The sequence below is a fragment of the Hippocampus bargibanti genome, linkage group LG05 (assembly GCF_051943395.1).
Source record: "Hippocampus bargibanti isolate YZ-2025 linkage group LG05, ASM5194339v1, whole genome shotgun sequence".
In the NCBI taxonomy this organism is placed as follows: domain Eukaryota; kingdom Metazoa; phylum Chordata; class Actinopteri; order Syngnathiformes; family Syngnathidae; genus Hippocampus; species Hippocampus bargibanti.
In genome coordinates this window covers 26,302,501-26,328,272 of record NC_142738.1, presented here as the reverse complement: position 1 = coordinate 26,328,272, position 25,772 = coordinate 26,302,501, and the positions used below count along the sequence as shown (strand labels likewise).

At 41.6% G+C, this 25,772-nt stretch overlaps 1 protein-coding gene across 5 annotated transcripts in view; it reads right to left on the bottom strand.

Annotated features, from left to right (window-relative positions):
- Positions 1-25,772, bottom strand: part of kiaa1549la (KIAA1549-like a) — a 111,194-nt gene that overhangs the window by 34,725 nt on the left and 50,697 nt on the right. For 4 of the 5 annotated variants that reach the window (XM_088997502.1, XM_088997504.1, XM_088997503.1 and 1 more), the window contains 5 exons: positions 17,539-17,598; positions 15,559-15,719; positions 14,190-14,361; positions 8,788-8,948; positions 4,529-4,564 (listed from right to left, as the gene is read on the bottom strand). In XM_088997502.1, coding sequence (XP_088853628.1) covers positions 4,529-4,564; positions 8,788-8,948; positions 14,190-14,361; positions 15,559-15,719; positions 17,539-17,598 — 590 coding nt within the window. The remainder of the gene's footprint in view (positions 1-4,528; positions 4,565-8,787; positions 8,949-14,189; positions 14,362-15,558; positions 15,720-17,538; positions 17,599-25,772) is intronic. The other variant, XM_088997505.1, reaches the window with a different exon arrangement.

Genomic DNA, 25,772 nt, shown 5'->3' with positions numbered 1-25,772 from the left:
AACCAAGTAAAGGTTTTTCACGTAGTCATGGAAATGTTAAGACGCTTGAGATAAAATAAACTCATCACATATAAGGTTACATTAATACAAATTATTTTTGGGAACTGTGCATGATTTTGAAAAAAGCGACGCGTGTGTCTTTGCAACGAACCCCCCCCCCCCCCCCTCCTTCCGAAAACCACCAAGTGTAATATTCCCAACTTTGCAAATACGTTAGTTGACGTCCCTGGAGAAGCCCATATATGGCAAGAGAAGTTAGCGCCACCATATTATGCAATAAAAACACTAATCAATCACCTTCATGGTCAACTTTCGAAATAAAGAACTACACAGATAGAATTATTTTTTAATTGTCCTTTTGTTGGTGTTGCATTCCTCCGCCCCCCCCCCCCCCCCCCATAGCGCACACTTTTAACTACACTTGTTGGCTCGTATTCAGCTTCAGCTGTTGTTAACGCCCCATATAAATCACTGTGTCGTATTGTATCGTATCATATTTATCCCATCACGGAGTTGTGCACTTATGGGAAAGAGATAAGTCTTCTTGTGCCGGTCCCAAGCCCGGAAAAATACAGAGGGTTGTGTCAGGAAGGGCATCCGACGTAAAAGTTTGGCCAAAACAAACATGCAGATCAAACCTCTAAAGATGCAGGATGATTTGCTGTGGCGACCCCGTCAAGGGAAAAGCCGAAAGGAAAAGAAGAAGAGGTCGCCGTGCATGCGTAAACAACGGCGCTAAACGCAGCAAAATTTACAAGCTAGTCAGCGAATTATCTCAGATTTTAAGCCCTTGCTAAAACATATGGTGATCAAAATGAGTGAGAAAGCGGGACCAAGTAAGGGGGCAAAACATATTACTTTAATTACAATACAATAGCACATTTATTAGTCATAGAATAAGGTATATTGTGTGTAGTTTTAAGGCTTATTTAGTTGAAAATTATGTTTTATGGGGACCTGGGAACGGATTATTCTCATTTTAATGGTTTCCTATGGGAAATGAATGTTTGGAATCCACATGTTTCGCCTTACAGACACTTTCTGGGAACCAATTACGTTCGTAAGACAAGGTATCACTGTATTTCCAATGTAATTCAGAACAAACTGGGGGTCGACCAGCATCTCAGAAGATAATGTGGCCGCCCTTATTGGTTTGTTATGATGTTGCGATCCAGTCAAAAAAGAAAACCTTCAACATGATGGTAAGACCATCGATGAAAAGGTTTATTCAGCCATCATCTGTACTTCTTTGAGTACAGAGAAGTACAGATGACTTTTCATCAATGGACCACTCCTGTACGACTGAGAGCTTCCACAGATGATGGTAAGACGTGCTTCTGCACTGACCATCAATGAATAACGGAACATGGGCATATGTGATTGAGTGACTAACGCGTTCAAACTGTTACACATTACGCTGTGTATGGATTGTTAGAATGATTTAATGGATAGTCAGAACCTTGAAAAAGACATGTTGTGGTTGACCTGTTTCATTTTTTCACAATGTCTTCTTCTTTTCCTTTCGGCTTGTCCCTTCAGGGGTCGCCACAGTGAATCATTGTCCTCCATCTTTTTGTGCATCACCTTCTCTCACACCAGCTACTTTCATGTCCTCTTTGACAACATCAATGTCTATCTTTCTAAATTACCTTTGTGTTCTATGTACCTTTGTGTGCTATGTTTTTGTACACTTCTTGAAGCAAGCAAGAGAAAAGATAGGCCAGCATTTTGATGGATGGATGAAATAAATGCAATACTGACAGTTCAGAGTCAGCACTACTGGATAAAATGTTCTTGCCTTCCTTACTTGCACTATAAATGAGATACTTCTCTTCCAGTCTAATTTTAACCCAGACAGCAGCTTGATGAGTTGCAGCAGATGAGCTGTTCCCCGAGCAGCCATCTTAATTCAAGTTTAGCACTAGAGGGATATTTTGCTGAAATTTGCATGCACGAAACACACAGTCTGATACTCTTCCTACTACAAATGCTGCATCACACAACAAAATGTACACAATCATGTCAACAAAAATGCTATTGTCCCATGTTTTATTGAAACCTTTGATAAACCCATGGACATCTCAAGTTTCTCACAGCTCCGTACTGCTAAAAGATCTGGATTGTCTTTTTTTCCTTTCTGGCTCAGACATAAGGTCCACAATTTCCAAAAACAAAAACAAAACAAAAAATAATGTGGACTCATCGGACCACAGCACACCTTGCATTTTGTGTCCGTCTATCTCAGAGAAGCTGATGGTATTTCTGGGTATTATTGACGAATGCTTTTTATTTTGCACCAGTCTTCATTTTGTTGCTCGTTTCTGCGATTGTTATTTCCATTTTTCAGTTGTATTTCTTCCACCATTTTTGTCAATGTGCATATATATTTATTTGCTGTCACTTTCACAATCTCAACTCAATAATCACTGACTTATACCATTAATACAAAGGCCTGGATCTCTAATATAGTTTCAGCAAATCTTTTTAAATCTGTGAATGAGTACTTCGCTGAAATAATCCATTCATCTCATCAATGTGAAATATTATAATGGTGACTGGACAGCACAATTATTGCCTACGTACTGCAAATAGTGTTGCTTTGTCGACGTAAAATTCTGAACTTGTTCCATTTTTTTTACATGACAAACTATTACAGACCATTAAAATTATTGCCCAATTTCTTTCTGACCATTTGCAACTTTCACCACTAAGTGAGATATATGGGCTTTAGAAGTACATAGACAGGGTACTCTGTATGCAATCTGTAATCTGTATTTCCAGTATTGAGGGAAGGTACAGTGGATGAGAGAGCCAATGAGCAACGGGTGAGGCAAATGCTGTTAACATCTAATTTTTGTTGCCCAAGTTATCACCCTGATCCCCCCCTTTCATGCCAAGTAAAATTCTTTTCATTGACTGCTTTAATTGTGAAGGAACTGATGATTTCCCACAATGACATTCATTCATTCATCTTCCAGACCGCTTCGTCCTCACTAGAGTTTCGGGGGTTGCTGGAGCCGATCCAGCCATCTTTGTGCACTAGGCGGGGGACACCCTGAATTGGTTGCCAGTCAATCGCAGGGCAACACAGAGTCAAACAAACAGTCACTCTCACACTGAGGGACAATTTGGAGTGTTCAATCAGCATGCCATGCACGTTCTTGAAATTTGGGAGGGAACCCGAGGACCTGGAAAAAACCCATACGGGAACATGCGGCCTCCACGCAAGGAGGCCGGAGCGGGATTCGAACTCACGACCTCTGCAATGTGAAGTCGACGTGCAACTACCGTCCCAACCCACAATGAAATTGTTCTCTGAAAAAGATTATTACGCATGCAAATAATCTCAATTTTTAATCACCTGTCGTTGTTTAATTTTAATTTGCCGCGAGCTCTTCCTGAACCAAATCCCTTTGTGAAATATTTATTTTATTTGTGCATGTCAGCTCCTGGTTGAAAACGGAGGAACATAAACACCACTGCGCATAGGTGATGAGTGCAGTCTCACAGGAAATGCTGAATTACCCCAAAATGTGTTTTATTAACACGACAATAGGGCTAATGTTTTATTTAAAAATAATATTGCACTGTATGCTAACTAGAAAAAGGTGAACTGTATGAAATTTGAATGCTGCTCCTTGTGTGTGTAAAAGTGTGCGTGTGTGTGTGCGTGTCTGTGAATGTGTGTGTATGTGTGTGTGTGTGTGTGTGTGTGTGTGTGTGTGTGTGTGTGTGTGTGTGTGTGTGTGTGTGTGTGCGTCAGCTATGAAAGCTAACAATTTATATTATTAGCACAAATATTGACGTTTTGACACACTTATTAAAGGTACACAATAGTTTATGGGTTCCTATTTGTATTTACTATGATGGAGAACAGGTCATGTATTGCCTTTTTTTCTTTTCTTTTCTTTTCTTGGGAACCAGCTAAAACCACAATTGCTTTTTGGGCTATTTAATTGATATGGCATAGTTAAATGGCCCTTCACGGAAAAAGTCTTGAGTCTGGAGCATTGGCTGAAGCCGATGGAGAATAAAATAACCGTCTTGAGTCTAGGCTGGTGACACACATTTGCATTGTTATTTTTGGCCGTTAAAAACATAGGCATTGGGCTTCCATTCTGCTGTTCACGTTTATGCACATCTGTAAAAAATGGCTGCCTGCAGGCAGAATTAAACCCATTAGGCCACTTTTAAAGATGCCGCGTTTAACCCAGCAGGTTGACATTAACCCATAACTTTAAATCCAAAGGATCAGACAGGCAAATTTAGAGCCAAGTTACATCCACTTTCACATTTCCTCATGGTCACTTGATATCTCTTGCACCGGCTGGTGATATGTCGTGGCCTGTGAAGGGCGGGGGTGGGGTGTGGGGGATAGAGATCAAGCAATGTCCATGAAAGAGCAGCCACATGCATGATTTCACCCAGCAGCAACAAAAGCAGCCCAACACAGAAATACACTCATCAAATGATCAAAACAATCACTCAGCCAGACAGTCTTCAACTAATCATGAATCTTTGACATTACCTGATGGTGGTAACTGCTTTCTCGTCGATATGAGGTCTGAACAGGAAAGAGTTTAGGGTAAAAAAAAGTCAGGAAGGGATTACAGTGATACAATTTAGGACAGAATGAAACTTAAAATGCAAGATGAGGTGAAAAGGATAAAGGAAAAACTTGTGACAATTAGTTGTGTGTGAATGTGTGTAATATTGCACTGTATTTGGCATGCTAACTAGAAAAAAGGTGAATTGTATGAAATTTGATTGTGGCTCCTTGTGCGTGTGAAAGTGTGCGTGCGTGTGTGTTTGTGTGTGTGTGTGTGTGTGTGTGTGTGTGTGTGTGTGTGTGTGCATGCGTGTGCGTGTGTGTGTTTACGGCTTATTGTGTATGTATCAAAATAAATACTGTATCTGACGATGTGGATACATCCCTTCCCGTGAGTTCATTGTGTTAAAGGAGACAGATGGGCTACAAATAATCGTTACGAATAATTCATCAGGTCTCTGGGGTCTTACCACAAACCAAGTGTGAAATTAAACAACTAAGCAAATATTTTGTAAGATATCTATATTTGACAACATCGTTTTACATCACACCCCCAAAATTACTTTTCTCCATCCATGACTGGGCAAGGCTGACAGAAGAACATAAGCACTATGATTTAAAAATCAGCATTGGTTTCCTATCACCAGCAAACACTCGTATGTTTGAACCAAACTCAAAAAAGTGGATGTGAAGTATGCTGTCATTTTTCATGTTTGTGAATTTCGATTAAAGAATATTAGATACCTTCGATTAAAGCAATGTTTAAAAAAAATGGGAAAAAATTGGGAACAAGAATTTTGTTAGCAAACTAATACAGTGCATGGTTTTAACGTGACGCTTGTTGTGAAAGAACATGTTTGGCAAACCTGTCTTATTAAAGATTGGAAAGGTATGTGTGATAATACATTTTTGTTCCTTGATTAATATTGTATTTACCTATTTGTTCATCCTTCCACCAGTCCATCCATACCAATGCGCATGTGTAGCTAGCAAAGGGTCTTTTTTGATGTGATGTGAATGTTACCATACCTGTCAACCTGTACGTTTTTGCCATACAAAGTACGTTTATTATGCATTTTATGACGTGTACGACATACAAGAAAATCTGTACGGAAAAATGCAAATTTGTCAATTATGGCTACCATCTATTTATCACGAAACGGCAAATCAATCAAGTCAAACGAGTTCGCCGCGGTAGCCTCTATGTCGGTATTATTTTTTTCGTTGCACACGAAGCAAGCGGTGTCTGCCGCCTGGGGATTTCCCATTGCATCATTCCGATCACACGTGAACAAAGCGAAAGTCAGGATGATACAAGGGATTGATACAAGCTTCGAAGAAAGGTGTGGAATATTCGTATTGTGTTGCTTGCAAAAAAGACGTGAAAGTAGCTGCCTCCGGTTTCTATGATTTAAAGACGCATTTTGATACAAAGAGCCACGCCAAAAACATAGAAGTCTGGAAAACATATCGATCATGCAATAGCATACAATAGAGAACACTGCAGTACAGTGAAACCTCGGTTTATGAACCCCTTGGCTTGCAAACTTTTCGGTTTACGAACGTTACATTTATGAAAATTTTACCTTAGCATACAAACTATTCTTCGGGATACACACGGAGTTGCCACAATGAGAGATGTGTCGTTCATGAACGAGCCCGTTCTCCTAACAAGAAAATGGTGGCCACTGTTGTTGTCCTCTATTTACCGCCCCCAGTCTTCAGTTAAAGCCACATGATTGGTCAAGAACGCAGCAGAGGGGAATGGGGTTACAGACAGAGAGAGAGTGAGGCTGTTCTTCAAAAAACAAAGTGGCATCTTCGGTTAGAGCCACGTGATTGGTCAAGAATCCAGCAGTGGGGGGAGGGTTAAACATTAAGGAGACAGGCAGAGAAAGAGAAAACACACACACACATAAAAGGGAGATGACAGAGCTTTAAACAAAAAAACACAACTATGAGAGTGTGAGAATAGTGAGAAAATGGATAGAAAAGTTAAAATATCCCATCAATCAGGCTCCACAAATAACCCGCACAAGTCATCGGTACACTTGATGCAAAACGCTATCAACCCAGCTAAACAGATCACAATTGATGAAGAACTAGATACAATTATCACAGAGAAAGCACCTACAAGGGATCATTCCTCAAGATGAATGCACTGTACAATAAATGGCTTTATTATATAGTACAGTGTATTTCTTTAATCATAATACTGTAGCACATTTATTATACATAAAATAAGGTATATTTTGTCTAGTTTTAAGGCTTAGAAAATTAGAAAGTAAACAATTATGTTTTATAGGGACCTGGGAACGAATTATTCTCATTTTAATGGTTTCCTATGGGAAATTAATTTTTGGGATGCACACTTTTCGCCTTAGACGCTGTCTGGGAACCAATTAAGTTGGTAAGCCAAGGTCCCACTGTAACTGGCGGGTATCTTGTCATTGCTTGCAATACCCGCCAGTTACACCCACTGTAATTAAGCAACACTTGTAATTTCATCATTTATTAAGAATGTGTACAGAATGATATAACGAAACACATGTACAATATAACATGTTAAACTACATAAATAAACATGTTTGAAAAAAAATGTGGTGTACGGTTATTTTGTATTTTGTAAGGGAAAATATGACAGTTTGTAAGGGCATGGAGCCGTGGAGGTTGACAGGTATGATGTTACGCGTTTGTGGAAATGTCACAATTGTGTCAGTATCAGCCGTGACGTGCAGTTAGGGGAGGCAGGTGAGGCAGTGCCTCACCTGTCATCTTGGAAATATCAAATGAAAAAATAAATTAAACAGTTATATTTATTGGGTGATTGTACTTTAAAGTTCTTTTCATTTAACGTCATCATTTTGGGATTTTTTTTCAAAATCGCTGAATTTTCACATTTACCGTTCAAATACCAAGTAGAGACGAGCGGTGAGGCAGCAGCCAGCTGAGCCTCACCACGGATTGCGCAATGACTACGCTAACTGTGCTGGCTTGCTCTGCAGTGAGACCGCATTGCTGTTCATCTGCATATCAATATTATAGTGTTTTTAGCATATGAACTAAATTTCTACACTTTAGCTGGTGTATATAATGTAGAGTCACTGTACATTGTAAACACTGTACTACAGTGTTTATTTTATTTTATTTTGATCAAAACTGTGTGCATAGGTGAGGCACACAGTTCTCCTGCCTCATGACAGGGGGCGCTGGTGATTACAGATTCTTCTTGCGCCTCCTTGGCTGCAGAATAATAGAATTAGTGAGAGCAAGCTACAGTAAACAGTGAGCAAGATAAGTGCAACCATCCAGTCATGTTTTCGTGTTGCTTGGCCTTATTTTCAGAATGGAGTATTACATATCTAAATTGAAAGAAATAGAGAGACTTTTAAAACTGAAGAAAGATAAGGAAGGCTTCTACAAAGAGGTTATCGATGCCTTTCTTCAGAAGGAGCGGCGCATGGACTTCATTTATAAGTAGTAAAGGTAACACGATAATCACGTTCTTTTTTTCTATGCCACAGTTTATATAAAGAATGCTGACATGGCATTTTAAACAAAACACGTTAACTGTTGTCAATCAAATGGTGAATAAGCTACTCTGTAGAGTTCATGTTTGTAAATCTGACTGTGATGACGTCAGTGCCTCACCAGCCATGAACCTCACAGCACGTCACTGAGTATCAGTGGTAATAACTGGGCTAGACAGCAGTGCATTGAAGTGCATGTAAAAAACAAACAGCATGGCCAAGTCAAACAAGTCATTAAAATCCATACAATCCACACTGCACATTTGAAACAATGCGTTTGTATTTAACCTCAAACGAACATCGTTGAATGCTCTAAATATTAAAGGTTGAACATCACCCAAATGTTCCCTTGCAGTGCAGTGATCCTTCTGCTCTATGCTCATTAGTCTTTGCAACATGCATGATTAGAACTGACCTAGGGCTATTGGGCAGTGAGAAAAAAATAAATGAGCCAAGACCCACGCAGATGGGATTCAATTTTCCTGTCCTGAAGGGACAACTTAACACAATCACTTCTCGGTGTGATGTGTCACATTGCCGGGTTATACAATTTATTTTGTGAATTGGGTACTGGAGCATGTTGTCACGGTGATAATAAAATATTCGGAAGGTGATCAAACCCCCAAGGAGACCTAATCATTTTAAGAAAAAATGAAATAGAAGGGATTAGGAAATCACACCAGGCATATACAAATAAGGGAGACTTACCTTGGAGCGGCTTTTGAAGGTCCGAAAGGCCCCGTCTTTGAAGATGACCCTGTTCCTCTTACAAAGAATAAAGACCACCATGCCGATTACCACCATCAGCAAGAACAGAGGTGTGAGGATAGCCATGATCCACAAGTTGCTCGGCGGCATCTTCACCACAGCTGCACACAAATTAGAAGCCACACCTTCGTTAGCATTTTGAAACTGGACCAACCAATCTCTCTTTGAAAAGGTAATGAAGAAGAGCTCAGGCCCCTCACATTATGCTTGAACCGTCTGTGCTTACACAGCTACTGTTGGCAGAATGAAATAACTGAATTAAATCTGCATTTGGTCACAACTTGGGGAATTCTGTGTTTGAATTTTGGCTCAGGTGTGACAAGTTTGCTGTGTTTTCTTTGAATTTCTCCAGACATTTATCACAATCCAAATTCATGCACATCAGATTAATTGGAAACTGCACATGGCCCAAGGATTTGTGCGCCTCTCACTCAATGCCATCATTTGGGTGTGTAAATAAGATTCTCTATTTTCACTTAAAACAGTGCATGAAAAAGGAAATCTGGTAAAACCTGGGCAAAGTATAAAACTGCTGTTTGTCACAAGTATGTGAAATTCAGGACATGAAAATGTCAGAATACAGATGCTTTCCAGGATTGTGAGACGTGAGTAAGAATGCGGTCCATGACATTCTTGCAGAAGGGGAAGGGCAGATTGTTGGGAAGGCTCCAGTTGGTTAATTATAGATTCTCGGGAAATGAGTGGAAAATAGGTGCGAGGGAACATGAAGTGCTCTTCAGATGCTTCAGTATGAACAACATTGAACAAACACAATTTCCTCTAATTGGATTTGAATAACTGCCAAGATTGACTCTGTTAAAACGCAAATGAGACAAAGCAAACAGTTAGCTGGTAAAAATTTCAGGTGAGAAGTGCCTCAAATATTTAATTATAAAGAGAAAGAGGTCCAGAATTTTAACAGCATACATTTTTGTTCTGATGACTTTGTTGTTGTTTTTTATTTAGTTCCTGTTAACTCAATTTAATACAACTTGTCAAATACATCCTTCTCCTCCCTCCTCCCTACTGTTTTGGGGTCAACCATCACCTTACAATCAGAAAACCTTTATTCGTCCCACAATGGGGAAATTTGCAGTCCACAGCAGCAATTTGAAAGGGGATGGAGTCTGGGGAGGGGGGGGGGGGGGCGAAAGGATAGAAAACAAGATATTCTAAGCATAACAAAATCTCTTCTTTTTTTTCCTTTTCGGCTTTTCACCTCAGGGGTCGCCACAGGGAATCAATGTCCTCCATTTATCCCTGTTTTGTGCATCCTCTTCTCTCACAACAGCTGCCTTCATGTCCTCTTTGACCACATCCATAACCCTCCTCTTCGGTCTTCCTCTCGGTCTCCTGCCTGGCAGTTCAAGGATCAGCATCCTTCTCCTTATATAGTCACTCTCTCTCCTCTGGACATGTCCAAACCATCTCAGTCTGGCCTCTCTGACTTTCTCTCCAAAGCCTCTAATATGAGTTGTCCCTCTAATGTACTCATTCCTGAGCCTATCCAACCTGGTCACTCCCAAAGAAAACCTCAACATCTTCAGCTCTGCTACCTCCAGCTCTGCTTCCTGTCTTTTCTTGAGCGGCACTGTCTCCAGTCCAAACATCATGGCTGGTCTGACCACGGTTTGTTACACTTTTCCTTTTATCCTAGCTGAAACCCTTCTATCACACATCACACCTGACATTTTTCTCCAGCCGCTCCAGCCTGCCTGGACACGCTTCTTCACCTCTTTTCCACACTCTCCATTGTTCTGGACAGTTGACCCCAAGTACTTAAAATCCTCCACTTTCTTTAGCTCTTCTCCCTGTAGCATCACTCTTGCACTTGGATCCCGGTCATTCACACAAATATATTCCGTCTTGCTGCGATTGATCTTCATTACTCTAGTTTCCAGGGCATATCTCCACATCTCTAGTTTCTCCGCCACCTGTTCCCTGTTCTCGCTACAGATCACAATGTCATCTGCAAACATCATGGTCCAAGGAGATTCTTGTCTAACATCGTCTGTCAGCCTGTCCATCACCAGAGCAAACAAGAAGGGGCTCAGAGCTGAACCTTGGTGGAGTCCCACCTCCACCTTGAATTCCTCAGTCACACCGACAGCACACCTCACAACTGTCTTACAGTCGTGATACATGTCTTGTACCGCTCTGACATACTTTTCCGTCACTCCAGACTTTCTCATGCAATGTCACAGCTCTTCTCTGGGAACCCTGTCATACGCTTTCTCCAGATCTACGAAGACACAATGAGATTCCTTCTGACCTTCTCTATACTTCTCTATCAGCATTCTTAAAGCACACATTGCATCTGTCGTACTCTTTTTTGGCATGAAGCCATACTGCTGCTCACAAATGTTCACTTCTGCTCTTAGTCTAGCTTCAACTACTCTTTCCCAGAGTTTCATTGTATGGCTCATCAACTTTATTCCTCTGTAATTAGTACAACTCTGCACATCTCCTTTGTTCTAAAAAATGGGCATGAGTACACTTCGTCTCCATTCTTCAGGCATCTGTTCACCATCTAAGATCTTGTTGAATAACCCAGTCAGGAACACCACCGCCACCTCTCCAAGACATTTCCATACCTCGATTGGTAAATCATCAGGCCCGAGTGCCTTTCCCCCCTTCATCCTCTTCAGCGCCCTCCTCACTTCATCCTTGCTAATGCTTGCTACGTCTTGGTCCACAACAGTCACGTCTTCTACTCTTTGTTCCTTCTCATTTTCTTAATTCATCAATTATTCAAAGTACTCTTTCCATCTTGCCATCACACTACTGGCACCTGTTAATACATTGCAATCTCTATCCTTAATTACCCGAACCTACTGCAGGTACTTACCATCTTTGTCTCTCTGTCTCACCAGCCTGTCAAGATATGTCTCACCTTCCTTGCTGTCCAGCCGAGCATACAAGTCATCATAGGCCACCTTTACTTTAACCGTGCGCTGCATCTCCTTGTACTGCTGTCTACTCTCGTCCGTCCTCTCAGTGTCCCACTTCTTCTTTGCTAACCTCTTTCTCTGTATACACTCCTGCACCTCCCCATTCCACCACCAAGTCTCCTTATCTACCTTTCTTCCACTCGATACACCAAGTACTTTCCGACCTGTGTCTCTGATTATGTTCGCTGTAGTTTGCCAGTCATCTGGAAGGACGTCTTGCCCACCCAGTGCTTGTCTTACCTCCTTCCTAAATGTCATGCAACACTCTTCCTTTTTCAACTTCCACCATTTTGTCCTCACTTCAGCCTTTGGTTTCTTCATCTTCCTCACTGCCAGCGTCATCCTACACACCACCAACCTATGCTGTCTGACTACACTCTCACCAACCACTACTTTGCAGTCACTGATTTCCTTTAGATGGCACCGTTGACACAAAATGTAGTCTACCTGTGTACTTCTGCCTCCACTCTCATAGGTCACCCTATGTTCCTGTCTCTTCTGAAAGAAAGTATTCACAATAGCCATTTGCATTCTCTCAGCAAAGTCAACAACCATCTGTCCTTCAGCGTTCCTCATCTGGAGTCCAAACCTGCCCATCACCTCCTCATCATCTTTGTTTCCTGCGCCAACATGTCCATTGAAGTCTCCACCAATTACAACCCTCTCACTTCTCGGGATGTTCTGTATGACTTCATCAAAGTCCAACCAAAATTTCTCCTTCTCCACCAGCTCACATCCTACTTGTGGGGCATACCCACAAACAACATTGAACATCACGCCTTCAATTTCCAGCTTCAGACTCATCATTCTATCTGATACTCTTTTTACTTCTAAGAAACAAACTCCTCTTTTAAGATAACCCCAACTCCATTTCTCTTTCTGTCTTCACCATGATAGAACAATTTAAACCCTGACCCTAAGCTTATAGCCTTGCTCCCTTTCCACCTGGTCTCCTGGATACACAGTATGTCTACCTTCCTTCTCTGCATCATGTCAACCAGCTCTCTACCTTTACCTGTCAAACCTTTACCTCTAAGCATAACACAATAAAAAAACTGTATACTGTGCAAATGTAAATGTACAAAACCATTTCATATATATATATATATATATATACAGTGGTACCTCGGTTCTCGACCATAATTCGTTCCAGGACCCTGTTTGAAAAGCGATTTTTTCGAACACCGAAACCACCTCTTTGCTCCTGTCACTTGCGAGTTGACAGCGGGGGGGGGGGCTGCCTCTCCCTGCCGTTCGCCACCCGCTGTCATTCTCTAATCACGGATACGGGGCATTTATATGGTTCGCGATCAACTCGCCAATGCCGGATGATTGACTCAACTCGCCAACGTACCTGGACTCTTCCTTCGATGCGCGAGAGTATCCGGTCCGAGGTATTTTCCCTGCGTCCCGTAATTTTGCACCCTCGTGTGCCATTTGCTTTTTGGCGTAGTAAGTAGGTCGGATCACCCCCTGCCTTCTTACTAGCTGTGTTTTCTTTGATTTGTGAATAAACATCCTGCTTGGGTAGTACGTGTCTGCTTTGGGATCCCAAACATTCCACTACGTTCCGACGAGTCAGCTGCCGTCACTCTCGCTCGGAACGTGACAGCTACGGATGACTCGGCTACAGGATGTTCTTTTCTCTTCAAATACCAGAAACGGAAAAGGCTTGATCCCTTCTAAGCCTCCGTTTACTTCTTGGCACTTCTAATAATGTCTGGTCGGTAGACCTGAGGCGCCACGAAGTAGTAGAATCTTGAAAGAAACTCTAAAATTTATAGGGAGCCAATGAAGCATTCTGGACCGGCTGGAGACACATAATGGAGAACTGGCTGACTCCAAAATAAAGTGCATAACAGTAATCAAGCCGGGATGTGACGATGGCATGAATGACTGTGTCACGGTGCCCATGAGAATGGAGAGGTTGTACTTTAGCCAGCTTTCTTAGCCTACTTTAGCCAATGGCAACAATTTGCCGGTCAAGTTTAAAATCACTGTCCAGTTTAAGACTCAAGTTTGAGACTGTTGACTTAATGAGACAGGGAGCCAAAGGCTACAGTGTGTGATGTGCAAGGGATACTGGGACCAAAGAGTATCACTTCTGTCTTCTTTTCAAATTCAACAAATATTGTGCCATCCAGGTTTTGATTTCTTCCATGCAGGATAATAGCGTTGTTAATGAGAAAACATCTTTTGTGAAGATAAGCAAATAAGAAAATGGATGGATGGATGGATGGATGGATGGATGGATGGATGGATGGATGGATGGATGGATGGATGGATGGATGGATGGATGGATGGATGGATAGATAAGTTGAACTGGGTTGGTATACATTTTTAAAATAACCCTGCCAACCCTGCACAAGAATAACTGCAATGAAAGCTTACGTTCAGCCTGTACTTGCACAAAGTAACCAAGAGTTAGTGCCATGGTCTGGGAGTCCAGACTGCTTAGCGTCTTGGCCGCTGTGGTTCCAGTGATGGGCGCGCCGTTCATTTGTGCATAGTATGTCATCTCCGCTGGGTTCTTTAGACCAGGCAGCCGACGCATGCTTACCATCTGAGGAAGGACAACAAAAGGCAAATGTGATTTAAAGGCATTATTTGGTGTCGCCATCCAGTCCACATCTTTATTTACAGTGAGTAAACCATTATTCAGAATGGGGTTTCTTTCTCACAATACAATACTTGGATCAAATAAATTAAAAAAAAATACTTGGAAGACTAAAGTCAAGTTTGTGGCTGGAAGGTGCCCTGTGTTTTCATTTGAATACAGCATGTCCTGTATATAAACAACTGGATTCGAACAAGGCTGTCAATTCACTTTTTGTCATAAAAGGAAGGGCCCTGTATCATTTGCTGGATGTCCATTTGATGTTAGCATCTCACACTCCTTTATTTCTGGAGCTATAAAATTGATCATCTGTGACTTGCCATAAAAGCTTCAGGCTGTGTAAAGTATCTCACTCAGAAGAAGACAATTCTTATCTTAATTTGAACAACCTGGTGCTATCTTACAAAAAAAGTCAATTACACCTTTGAGGACCTTTCAGCTTTGAATGATTAGAGTCGTTTTGGCTGGCTGAGGGTAGAAACAAATGTCAAGGAACATATTTGGTCTCGACCTGGGATTCAAATGTACTAAAATGTTTGTACTTGAATCAGTAAGAGTCTCTAATTTAGAATCAGAATCATCTGTATTGACCAAGTATGTAGAACACCCAAGGAATTTGTGTAAATGTATATTATAAATGTGATATAATTATTACAGGGAACCTGACTCAATATTTACTTATCTTCGCAACAAAAATATAGTCACTGCCACTCATCACCGCCCCCCCCCCCCACGCTCCCAGGAAAATCCATCCATCCATTTTCCGTACCGCTTATTCCTCATTAGGGTCGCGGGGGGTTCTGGAGCCTATCTCAGCTGTCTTCGGCACGAGGCGGGGACACCCTGAATTGGTTGCCAGCCAATCGCAGGTCACACAAAGACGTACAACAGTCACTCTCACACTCGTACCTCGGGATAATTTGGAGTGGTCAATCTGCCTGCCATGCATGTTTTTGGAGTGTTTGGAGAGCAAACCGGAGGACCCGGAGAAAACCCACGCGCGTCCGGGGAGAACATGCAAACTCCACACAGGGAGGCCGGGCCGGGATGTGAACCGGTGACCTCTGCACTGTGAAGTGGTGTGCTAACCACTCGACTACCGGGCCGCCCCCCCAGGAAAATCATAAAATAAAATACACCCACCTGTACAGTATAGCCCCCCACAGTCGTTGCACGTTTGGATCGCAATGTTTGAAATCCCTGCCGACCGGCCACATGGAAGAGCTCAGCCAGCCGCTGCTCCATTAGGCTAGCAAAGCTCTGGTAGTTTGCTTCCAGAGAAGACCTGTCCACATCCTGGATAACTGAGTGCAGAAGTACAAGGTTACAGTGTGAGTTTAGTGGATATGGGCAACTCAAAAGGCTCAGAGGGGAAAGAAAGGCACACAGAAACGTGATTAAAATGCCAATATAACCAGATGACAAGGGCAGAAGCAATGTAACGGTGAAGGGGAGAAATGAAAATGCACAGATGGACAGAGAATATTTCTGTCGCAGCTGAATTGAAACACCCCTATCTATCTATCTATCTATCTATCTATCTATCTATCTATCTATCTATCTATCTATCTATCTATCTATCTATCTATCTATCTATCTATCTATCTATCTATCTATCTATCTCTCTCTCTCTCTCTCTCTCTCTCTCTCTCACACACACACACACACACACACACACACACACACACACACACACACACACACACACACACACACACACACACACACACACACACACACACACATACACACATGCACACATAAAAGGGACAAGCAGGCATTGGTAGATAACCCCCAATTTTCTGGAGATGCCTCAATCTCGCTCCTGAATGCCTCTTTCTACAACAGTCAACAAGAGTTTGGTCTGTGTACAGACAGAAACACGCTTTGGCATCATTCACACTCTGCTCTGATATGATGGAAACGATTGGTCCTTCTGCCCAACCTCTGAATTAAATATCAATAGACTTCCCGCACTGCAAGAAGGAGTGGTATCGTCGTTCGTTCCTGTTGTCAAGTTATTGAATAGACACATACATTTTTATATCTTTATATTTATATCTATGTATATACTTTTTGTCTTCTACTTTCTGACCTTTCATCATTTTGAGGCTTTTAATTGTGAATTTCTTCATTGTGAGACAAATTAAGCCCCCCCCCAAAAAAATAAAATAAAATAAAAAATATCAGAACACCTACTGCACACCATATGAGCCAGCACGCAAGAAAGCCCTTGGGTGAGTTGGGTAGGATGGTTAGTACAAATCACTTTTTTTACTCTGTCCAATTTCGTTGTAGTACTGAGTAGGTTTGCATTGGGTTATTTATTTATTTATTTATTTATTTCCACATTGCGTGTTCAGATGCATGAACCCGAGAGGTTGTGCTCTGCCCACGCTCAAGCGAGCTGACGTCTCACATATAGCATCTACCGAGGCTGACTCCACCTTCAGCACTCAAAGCCTTAGACATCAAGTAGCTATTGGAGCGACCGGAGGATTGAATTGTTAAACCAACTGGGTTGAACAAAATATACGTATTTACCAAATTGACAAATATTGCATAGTTATCTGTCAGGATATATAATTGTTATATTTGCAAAAATCAATTAATACCAGAGATGAAAATTGAACATTTTTGCACATGTGAAACGATAACTGGATATGGACAGAACAGAATGAGATTTGGGCCAATTTCTGAAAAAAGAAACTCAGGAGCAAAACCATTGATGATGAAGAAAAAATACCTAAAAAAACAAAAGAAAGGGTAATGATTGTGGTGTGAGTGGAGCTAATTGCAGTCATATTGAAGCTGTTGAATTTGTTATTTTTTGTCTGCTAGGATCACCTCTGCATACACATTGTCAATGGCCAACAGCTGTTATAAATGAAATAGAAATGTGTTCCAGACAATATTATGCTCCACTCTCCTGATTTAAGAGGGAGCAATTTTTTCACGGCAATGGGCATGATTACTTTGACTAAGTTAGAAAAGAATATGACACATGTGAACATAAATTTTCTAACACACAAAGTCAATACGGTACAATAAAAGAGCAAGGAAGTAAAAGAGAGGTGAATGGTGCATCAGTGACATATATAGCTGTTTTAGAGTCCAGTTTACCTGTTATAACCCAATAGCTCCTGGTTGCAGTGGACGTGTTGAGATTGTGGTATTCAAGCGCTGAAGTGAGAGGAAAAACAGATCATTAAAAAGAGCTTGCTTCATCATTAAAAATAGCACTTGAAATTGTATTGTGTGGAATTCAGACTAGAGACTTAAACTGCATTTGCAATCATTGTATCATTATCTGAATATTCCAGGGTGGTTTAGAACCTCCCTGACCAAGAGCTGGTTTTAATCACCTCAAATAACTTCAAGCCAATTGTAATTTGAAAACTAATTACACACATTCAGCATATTTGTCTGTTCCTTTTACATGTGTGTTGCTGCTTTCCCAATATGCATTTGAATTTGAACAAAGTTCACACTGGGGAAAATGTGTTGCCTCTGATGAATCACACACACCCTGATAATAGAAAAAATAATAATCTAATGCTTGAAAAGATGAAAAGGAGAGAATCTGACCATTCTTAACCTTATTTTTGTTGTGAAAAATCAGTTGTGCTATTTACAATATTTCCACATATATATTAAAATGATCTGTTTTGTCTCTGTCTGGTTCCCTCTATAGTCAAGCTGGTTTTATGCCGGCTGGGCAGACGATGAACACACATCATTGACATTCACGCCTGAGGAAAAATTTGACTTCACCTTTCCTAACATGCATACTTTTGGAATATGGGCGGTCATAGTGGCATGCACAGGGACACCATGTGACTGCCAAAGAGCATTTAAAATGTAATATTTTTACATATATGAATGCAAATTAAAACTAAATTGTTAAAAAGTAAGACTTTACAAATAATTCATGCATTTGGATCTTAATTTGCTGAAGTGAATTTAGATCCAATAGAGTCATGGAATCTTTTCCCTAAAACATGTCTTTGTTTATCTCAGTATTCACACAATACACAGTACAGTGCCTAAAGATTGAAGTTCAAGTGGAATTGACTATACTGTATTATTTTGCAGAATCTACTGAAGCTTTGAGAATCTGGCAGTCTGTAGCCTGTTGCAACAGATCAGCAAAAACAAAAAGGGGCACATTACACAAATACAAAGGACACAACTAGCAAAGTCTGTCACTTTCCCCTTTCATCTATTTCCATCAATTAATATTTTTCCCGCCGACACCTTGAGTGCATCTTAATTTACTGAGATTGTCACCAGTTTGTCAATCATAGCTAAGATGTAGGCTCGCAACGTCATTGTGAGCTAACCCCCACCCAGCCCCGCCCTCTCCCCGTCCCAAATTTTGTTGCGAGGAACAGTTGACAATGACATTAGTCAACAGTTGGCTTTGGTTTGTCAGACTATTTTGTCATTCACTTTCTTGTCAATATTATGGTTTTGGCTACACACTTTTTCGTTGTGTATGGAATTGTGTCACTTCATATTGTTTTACTTATATTGAGATACACAGACCGGACCAAATACACTTCTCAAACTTTTCATTAACAATGTTGTAGGAAAGCAACTCATGTATGAACACATATTTTAAAACGACTGTAAGTTATTAAATAGTACGTAAATGCAAAACATCTGCGTAAGCTCTCAGTCGTACAGGAGTGGTCCATCGATGGGAAGGTTTCTTCAGCCGTCATCTGTACTTTTTTGAAGGTGTCGGACCTTTCGCCTCCTATCCAAGAGGCTTCGTCAGCGAACTAAAGTCTTACTGGTCGTATTGGCCCTATTTATATATCCCTAATATCCAGACATGGCGGCCGCGGACACAGCAATGTTAGGTCCCTACTCTCAGGTTGGGGGGAGCAGAGGACAACTCCCTGTGGTCCCACTGATTGTTCCTACATTCCTGACTAACGACTTGCCTGTTTGGCCCACTCCCTCCGGTATCATATCATCAGCATTACGAATGTTGCCTAACCTGTGTTGCCTAAGCAGGCTCTTGTATGAACGATCCAAATTGAACCTCACCCCACCAGACCGGTTTAATGAAGGATTTAGTTGTTTTATGAGAATCGCTTCTTTTACTCCCCTTTCAAACCATCCATGTTCTTTCACTAAGATTTTGAACTTCATTGTCGTCAAATGAGTGGTTGCTAACTTTTAGATGCAAATGTACTGCCGATTGAGGCCCACTAGTAGTATCCCTGCGATGTTGATAAAGTCTTTTTTTGAGAATTTGTTGAGTCTCCCCAATGTACTGCTCTTTACAATTTTCATTCTTACAATGTATCGAATAAACCACATTACTTTGTTTTTCATTTGGCAGCCTATCTTTTGGATGCACTAATTTTTGCCTTAACGTGTTTATCGGTTTGAAATAAGTAGGAATTTTGTGTTGCCAAAGGACGTGAAAATGAAGGCTTTAAAAGGCATTACAATGCATTAAAATGCAGAAAACATTATACCAGAGGCTTTAAAAAAAGTACATGCAATTGAAGGAGTAACATTGGGGAAGTTTCTTTCTTAGCAGAATCAACACATTTGCCAATCCATAAAGGTGTATCATTGAACAGTAGTCACCAGTCAGTCCTGGCTGCTCTGTACAACATGGTGAAATCAACAATAAGTGAAAAGTACTAATAAAAGATGACTCCCTTAAGTTTATCACTAAAACAAATGCCTTTCGACTGTTCTATTGACTGATCCATTGTAGCAGGTATTTTTTTAAAATCATTTAATTATAGAAGTGGCGGGTCAAACATAAATTAGGTCATGAAATCGTTCATTGCCCTGCAGTGGAGTGAGTGCCTCTCAGCGGGCAGTATTGTAGAAGGCACCCTCCATATGCAGCAAAGGCTGTCTGAGCCCAGCAGCACACAGAGAAAAAAATGAGTCAAACAACAACTGTTATGTAATAACTATTATCGTTTGCATAATTACAGCAAACTTGTCTGAGTCCAGTTCTTTTCTACTAAACATGCAGAAATTTGCCTTTTTCAATTTAATTTTACTTGGTTGATTGAAGAAAAAAAAAAAAAAACACCGACCACAAACCACACTGTCCCATATTTTAACTCGAAAACTGTCACAGCCAATATTTAAATATCCTTTAAAAGGATTAAAACAGGACATTTTTTGCCTGCAGCTGGGATGCTCAATTAAACATAAAACAAGTCATGAGCCTAAACTCGGTGAGACCCTCTTTGACATAAGAATTTTATTCAATTAACGGAAAGGGTTTGCATTTTTACTCAGCACTTGGTATACCATGTCACATACCCCATCCACAAGGGTAGATATTCCAGTGTATTTGCATAAAAACATGAATGTCATGGACATACCACAGTGAGTGTATTTCTGCTTCGGAATTGTCACCCACCTTTGATTGCCCTGATTTTAATGAATTGGTCCAGAGTCAGCTACGTTCCATCCCGTAATACTCCTTTACGCCCAATTCTACCTATGAAAACTGGTTGACTTGTGCTGGAAACAAAGATAGGCCCCTCCCTGTATAATTGACTCTGAACCAAATTAGAATACACCCCATGTCTTGCACAAAGTCAAATAAGTAAAGATGCATATGTGACCTTGAAAAAGATCATCCAGTGTTTCCTAACCTTTATTGAGCCTGGAAACACATTTTGAAAATATCACTGGACTCAAGCAAAAATGTCATAAAAAGTAGGGAAAATAGATGCCCAAAATGATCTCATCTTAATTAATTCACGAATTTGAATTATGGTCGGTTCATTGAAAATAAAGCGAACATATTGTACTCACAGATAGCCATGTCTTATTCCTTTGCAACAATGACAACGCATGAATTTGATCTTTATTGTGCCTTGTGCCATTCACCAAAAGAGATTTGGAATGTATCGCCTTGCACTATATGTCGCCTACATTGTTAAAGGGACTAATTTTAAACAACATGCTTTCTGTGAATGATGACAATTTAATCACCAACACATGCGTCAATTGTCTTGCAGTGTAGAGGAGATAGTAATAGTTCTATCAAGTGAATGAGTATTAAGCACTTCAATTCAAAGTTTTTCCCCCCTTTTCAACAGGAAATTGTGAATTATTTAGTGTTACTGTCGAGAGTTATCTAATTAATGAGCAATATGTCCTCCAGCAAGGGTTTCAATTAATGTTGCTGGCGGGGGGGCTTCGAGGTCATCAAAAATGATGACATTTTCCTTTTGCACTTCTGTGTATGAACACTCATTGTATTTCGTCGAATCACATCTCCTTCCAGTGACATTTTCTCACCGGCAAAATGCAGTGAAGGAAGAACAAATTACGAAAGCATTTGAAAGTGCATTTAATTGGGTCAACTAATTAAATTTGAAGTCGGTAATGATAACACAATTCAATATTTCGAGCACGACAATTTGCATCATCACAATAACAGTTAGGGTCATGAACGAAACGATTTTGTTTGAAATTGTTGAAAACTCAAGACAGGGTGCAGTGAGATACCACTGACTATAGATTTGTCAAGATGCGAGCTAATGTTTGGCTATTTATTTTCTCTGACGGGCGAGCAAAAACTCAACTCAACTTAAATCACAACAAGCTGCTGTTTGGCAGGTCGTAAACAATTCTTCACAAAGTAGCTCTGGAATCTTTATTAGCCCTGTCAAAGTAAACATAAAACAAAAAGAAACCCGCACAGTGAATTTAGTACAACCCATAGCTTTGCTTTATCAAGGGCGTCAAAGTCACTTTTGTCACAAGCTATGTGGTTGTGGTTTTTCTCCTGAGGCCCACTGTGGCTTTAAAATCATGTATCATGTATTTCATATTAAATATGTGTAACAAATAGATTCATATCCACCTTTTAAATCAGAGGCCGGTAAAAACTGTATGTTCAAACATAATTAAGTTCACTGTATTATAAAAGGACGGTTGGTAACAGAAAGTCCTTGCAACATCTCAACATTGTTGTAAGTGAAGATAATTTCAATTTTCGTCTGATATCAAGAAACAGACTTCTTCGATCATGCATGTAGGCTAAGTCATGCTGATGAGGTGATACCAGGGCGAATGGGGGAATCTGGGCCAGTCATACACATCAGACAAAACAAAAGATGTAATCAGGTTAGCTTCAGGGAGTTGTCAACTGCTCCCCCCAAGCTTAAAGCATTACAGCAGTTACCGATCAAAGCAGTGGTCCGGCACTGCCACCTATGTCCATTATATATATATATATATATATATACAGTAAAGTCTCGTTATATCGATATCGGATATATCGATAGTCCCGGTTATATCGATACTATTTTTGTGCACGCACTGAGAAAATTACATGCAAACAGGGTCGGATATATCAATAGTCCCGGTTATATCGATATTTTTTCGGACTCCCTTGAATATCGATATAACGAGACTTTACTGTGTATATATATATATATATATATATATATATATATATATATATATATATATATATATATATATATATATATATATATATATATATATATATATATATATACCTTATATATATATATATATACAGATGGCTACTGAAGAAACCATTTCATCATAGTTATTGATGTCAATCCTGCTGGGTTACTTAAATGTGTCACAAATGAAAACACATTTCAGTTATATCACACACCGATAACATTTTTCTGAGGAACACAATAGAAATTATATATGTGTCAGAGTTATTCCCGGAAAAGCTAAAACAAAAGCACTAAACTCAGGGAAGATTGTTGGGACAGCTGACGGGAACAGATTTCCCGGCGCGAACAACAGTAGTTGCTCGGCAAATCACATTAGAAGTTCTACGTGGTCCTCATCAGACTTTGTTTTTTACAACATACAAGAACAACACTACCACTGATATTTGCATACCACGCCCACACCGCGTCGCTTGGTCAGAGATTTTATTAACTTTTGTCAAGCTTTGAACCACAAATACTTTAACACTGTCACGGTTTGCGAGGTGGTGATGGCGGGTTCGGATCCCAAAAAGCAGGCAGGAGGGAGCAGGAGGTTGTTTGACAAATTGTATTAAAATAAAGTCAGCAGGAACAAAATGTAAAACATCAAAATGATCTGAATGGAAAAAATACAAAGTAGCAAAAGAAGACCAAAAGTAAAAGCCCGCCAAGGTTAAACAAACACGTACACGATGCATGCTGCAACCAAGCAACAAACAAACAATGAATCGGCACCGGATGATCGTGCCAGGTGTCCTTTTAAGTGTCATTGATTATAACGACCAGCACCTGCGAGGCTGCCGGCAGGGCTGACGTCGCTACCCGCTGGTCGCCAATCTGATCGGGACGACCAGCACCTGTGTAGGTGCAGGCGGGGCCGACAGCGCCCCCCATTGGTCGCCAACCAGATCATGACAGTACCCCCCCTTCAAGGGGCTGCTTCCAGAAGTCCCAACAGTCTCCCAAAAGGTCCACTCGCCAGGGAACGGTCGGTGGAGAGGGCAACCGCTGCCTCTCCAGCACACGACGGGCGGCGGCCTGATGGGAACGGGACTCGGCCTGGGGTGGACGAAGACGCGGCACGGATCGTCGTGGGCGTTAGTGCGATCCCTCTCGCACGTTCACGCGACGGCGCATGGCTCTGCGTGGACGTCGAACTGCCAGGCGCAGAATGGCACCCCGTACGGCCGTATGGGACCAGGTCTCGGCCGGACGCCGACGTGGGCGTGCACTGCCCGGCTCCGGGGGAACGAGACCAGTCCAGAGCCGCTCCGGGATCCAGCGGTGAGTGGGGTCTCGGACTGACGTTGACGCGGACGTTGCACGGCTCGTCGTGGATGAGACTCAATTCGTCATGCACGACGACAGCGTGACTGGACGTGGGCGTGCAATGCCAGTCACCCAGTGTCACCCTGGACGGCCACCTGGAAGGAGGTCTCGGCCGGACGTTTACGTGGACGTTGCGGCTCGTCGAGTGACGCAATTCAAACGCGACGATGCTTGCGCTAACGTGGACGTAGCATTGCCAGGCACAGGGTGGAAATGAGACGGGTCCGATGTACCTGCGGGATCCGATGGTTGGCCGATTCATTCTGTCACGGTTTGCGAGGTGGTGATGGCGGGTTGGGATCCCAAAAAGCAGGCAGGAGGGAGCAGGAGGTTGTTTGACAAATTGTATTAAAATAAAGTCAGCAGGAACAAAATGTAAAACATCAAAATGATCTGAATGGAAAAAATACAAAGTAGCAAAAGAAGACCAAAAGTAAAAGCCCGCCAAGGTTAAACAAACACGTACACGATGCATGCTGCAACCAAGCAACAAACAAACAATGAATCGGCACCGGATGATCGTGCCAGGTGTCCTTTTAAGTGTCATTGATTATAACGACCAGCACCTGCGAGGCTGCCGGCAGGGCTGACGTCGCTACCCGCTGGTCGCCAATCTGATCGGGACGACCAGCACCTGTGCAGGTGCAGGCGGGGCCGACAGCGCCCCCCATTGGTCGCCAACCAGATCATGACAGTACCCCCCCTTCAAGGGGCTGCTTCCAGAAGTCCCAACAGTCTCCCAAAAGGTCCACTCGCCGGTCCACTCGGTCGGTGGAGAGGGCAACCGCTGCCTCTCCAGCACACGACGGGCGGCGGCCTGATGGGAACGGGACTCGGCCTGCTTTTTGGGATCCGAACCCGCCATCACCACCTCGCAAAACGTGACAAACACCATCATGTCTGGTCTCACACGAATAAACAAGTCCGAGACTTTGCTGATGAGAAATGTTCGCCACTTGACACTTATTACCAGTTCCCAAACCGTCTATTGGTGTTCTAAAACACTTCATTCCAAAGCAGTTTAGTCCCCCTACCAAGGCAAGTCAACCCCCCTTACATTTGTCCACACTTTTGTTGTAAAATAATTAAATGTGGATTTCAAGAGACGGCCCGACACCCTAGCACGCAGATATTTGGGGCGCACAATACACAAACGCCTCGACAGGCCCAAATTACATGAAACTTAAAAGGACCAACAGACGCCTCCGGACAAGTTGTGTCCATAATTTGTAAACTTGCTTCAAATTACTTCTACTGAGCGTATTTTACAAAGATTCCACCGCATATAGCTATATTTCCGGAAGTCTTGTTTTTGAGTTGGTGACGAGTCGTGATGTCACGTCACGGAAGGAACGTCCCTGACCGAGAAAGGACACACTGTAGTAGTCCTTTCATCACGTCAATGCATTTTGCGGTTTCTTTGTTTGGTCTGAAAACTTCATGGTGATCCGTGTTGATGTCGAAATTAGAAGGAAAACATAAATAAAGCGATGGTGAATCCTTGTGTGTTGCACCGAACAACTATTTGATATTCGCTGACAAAAATTC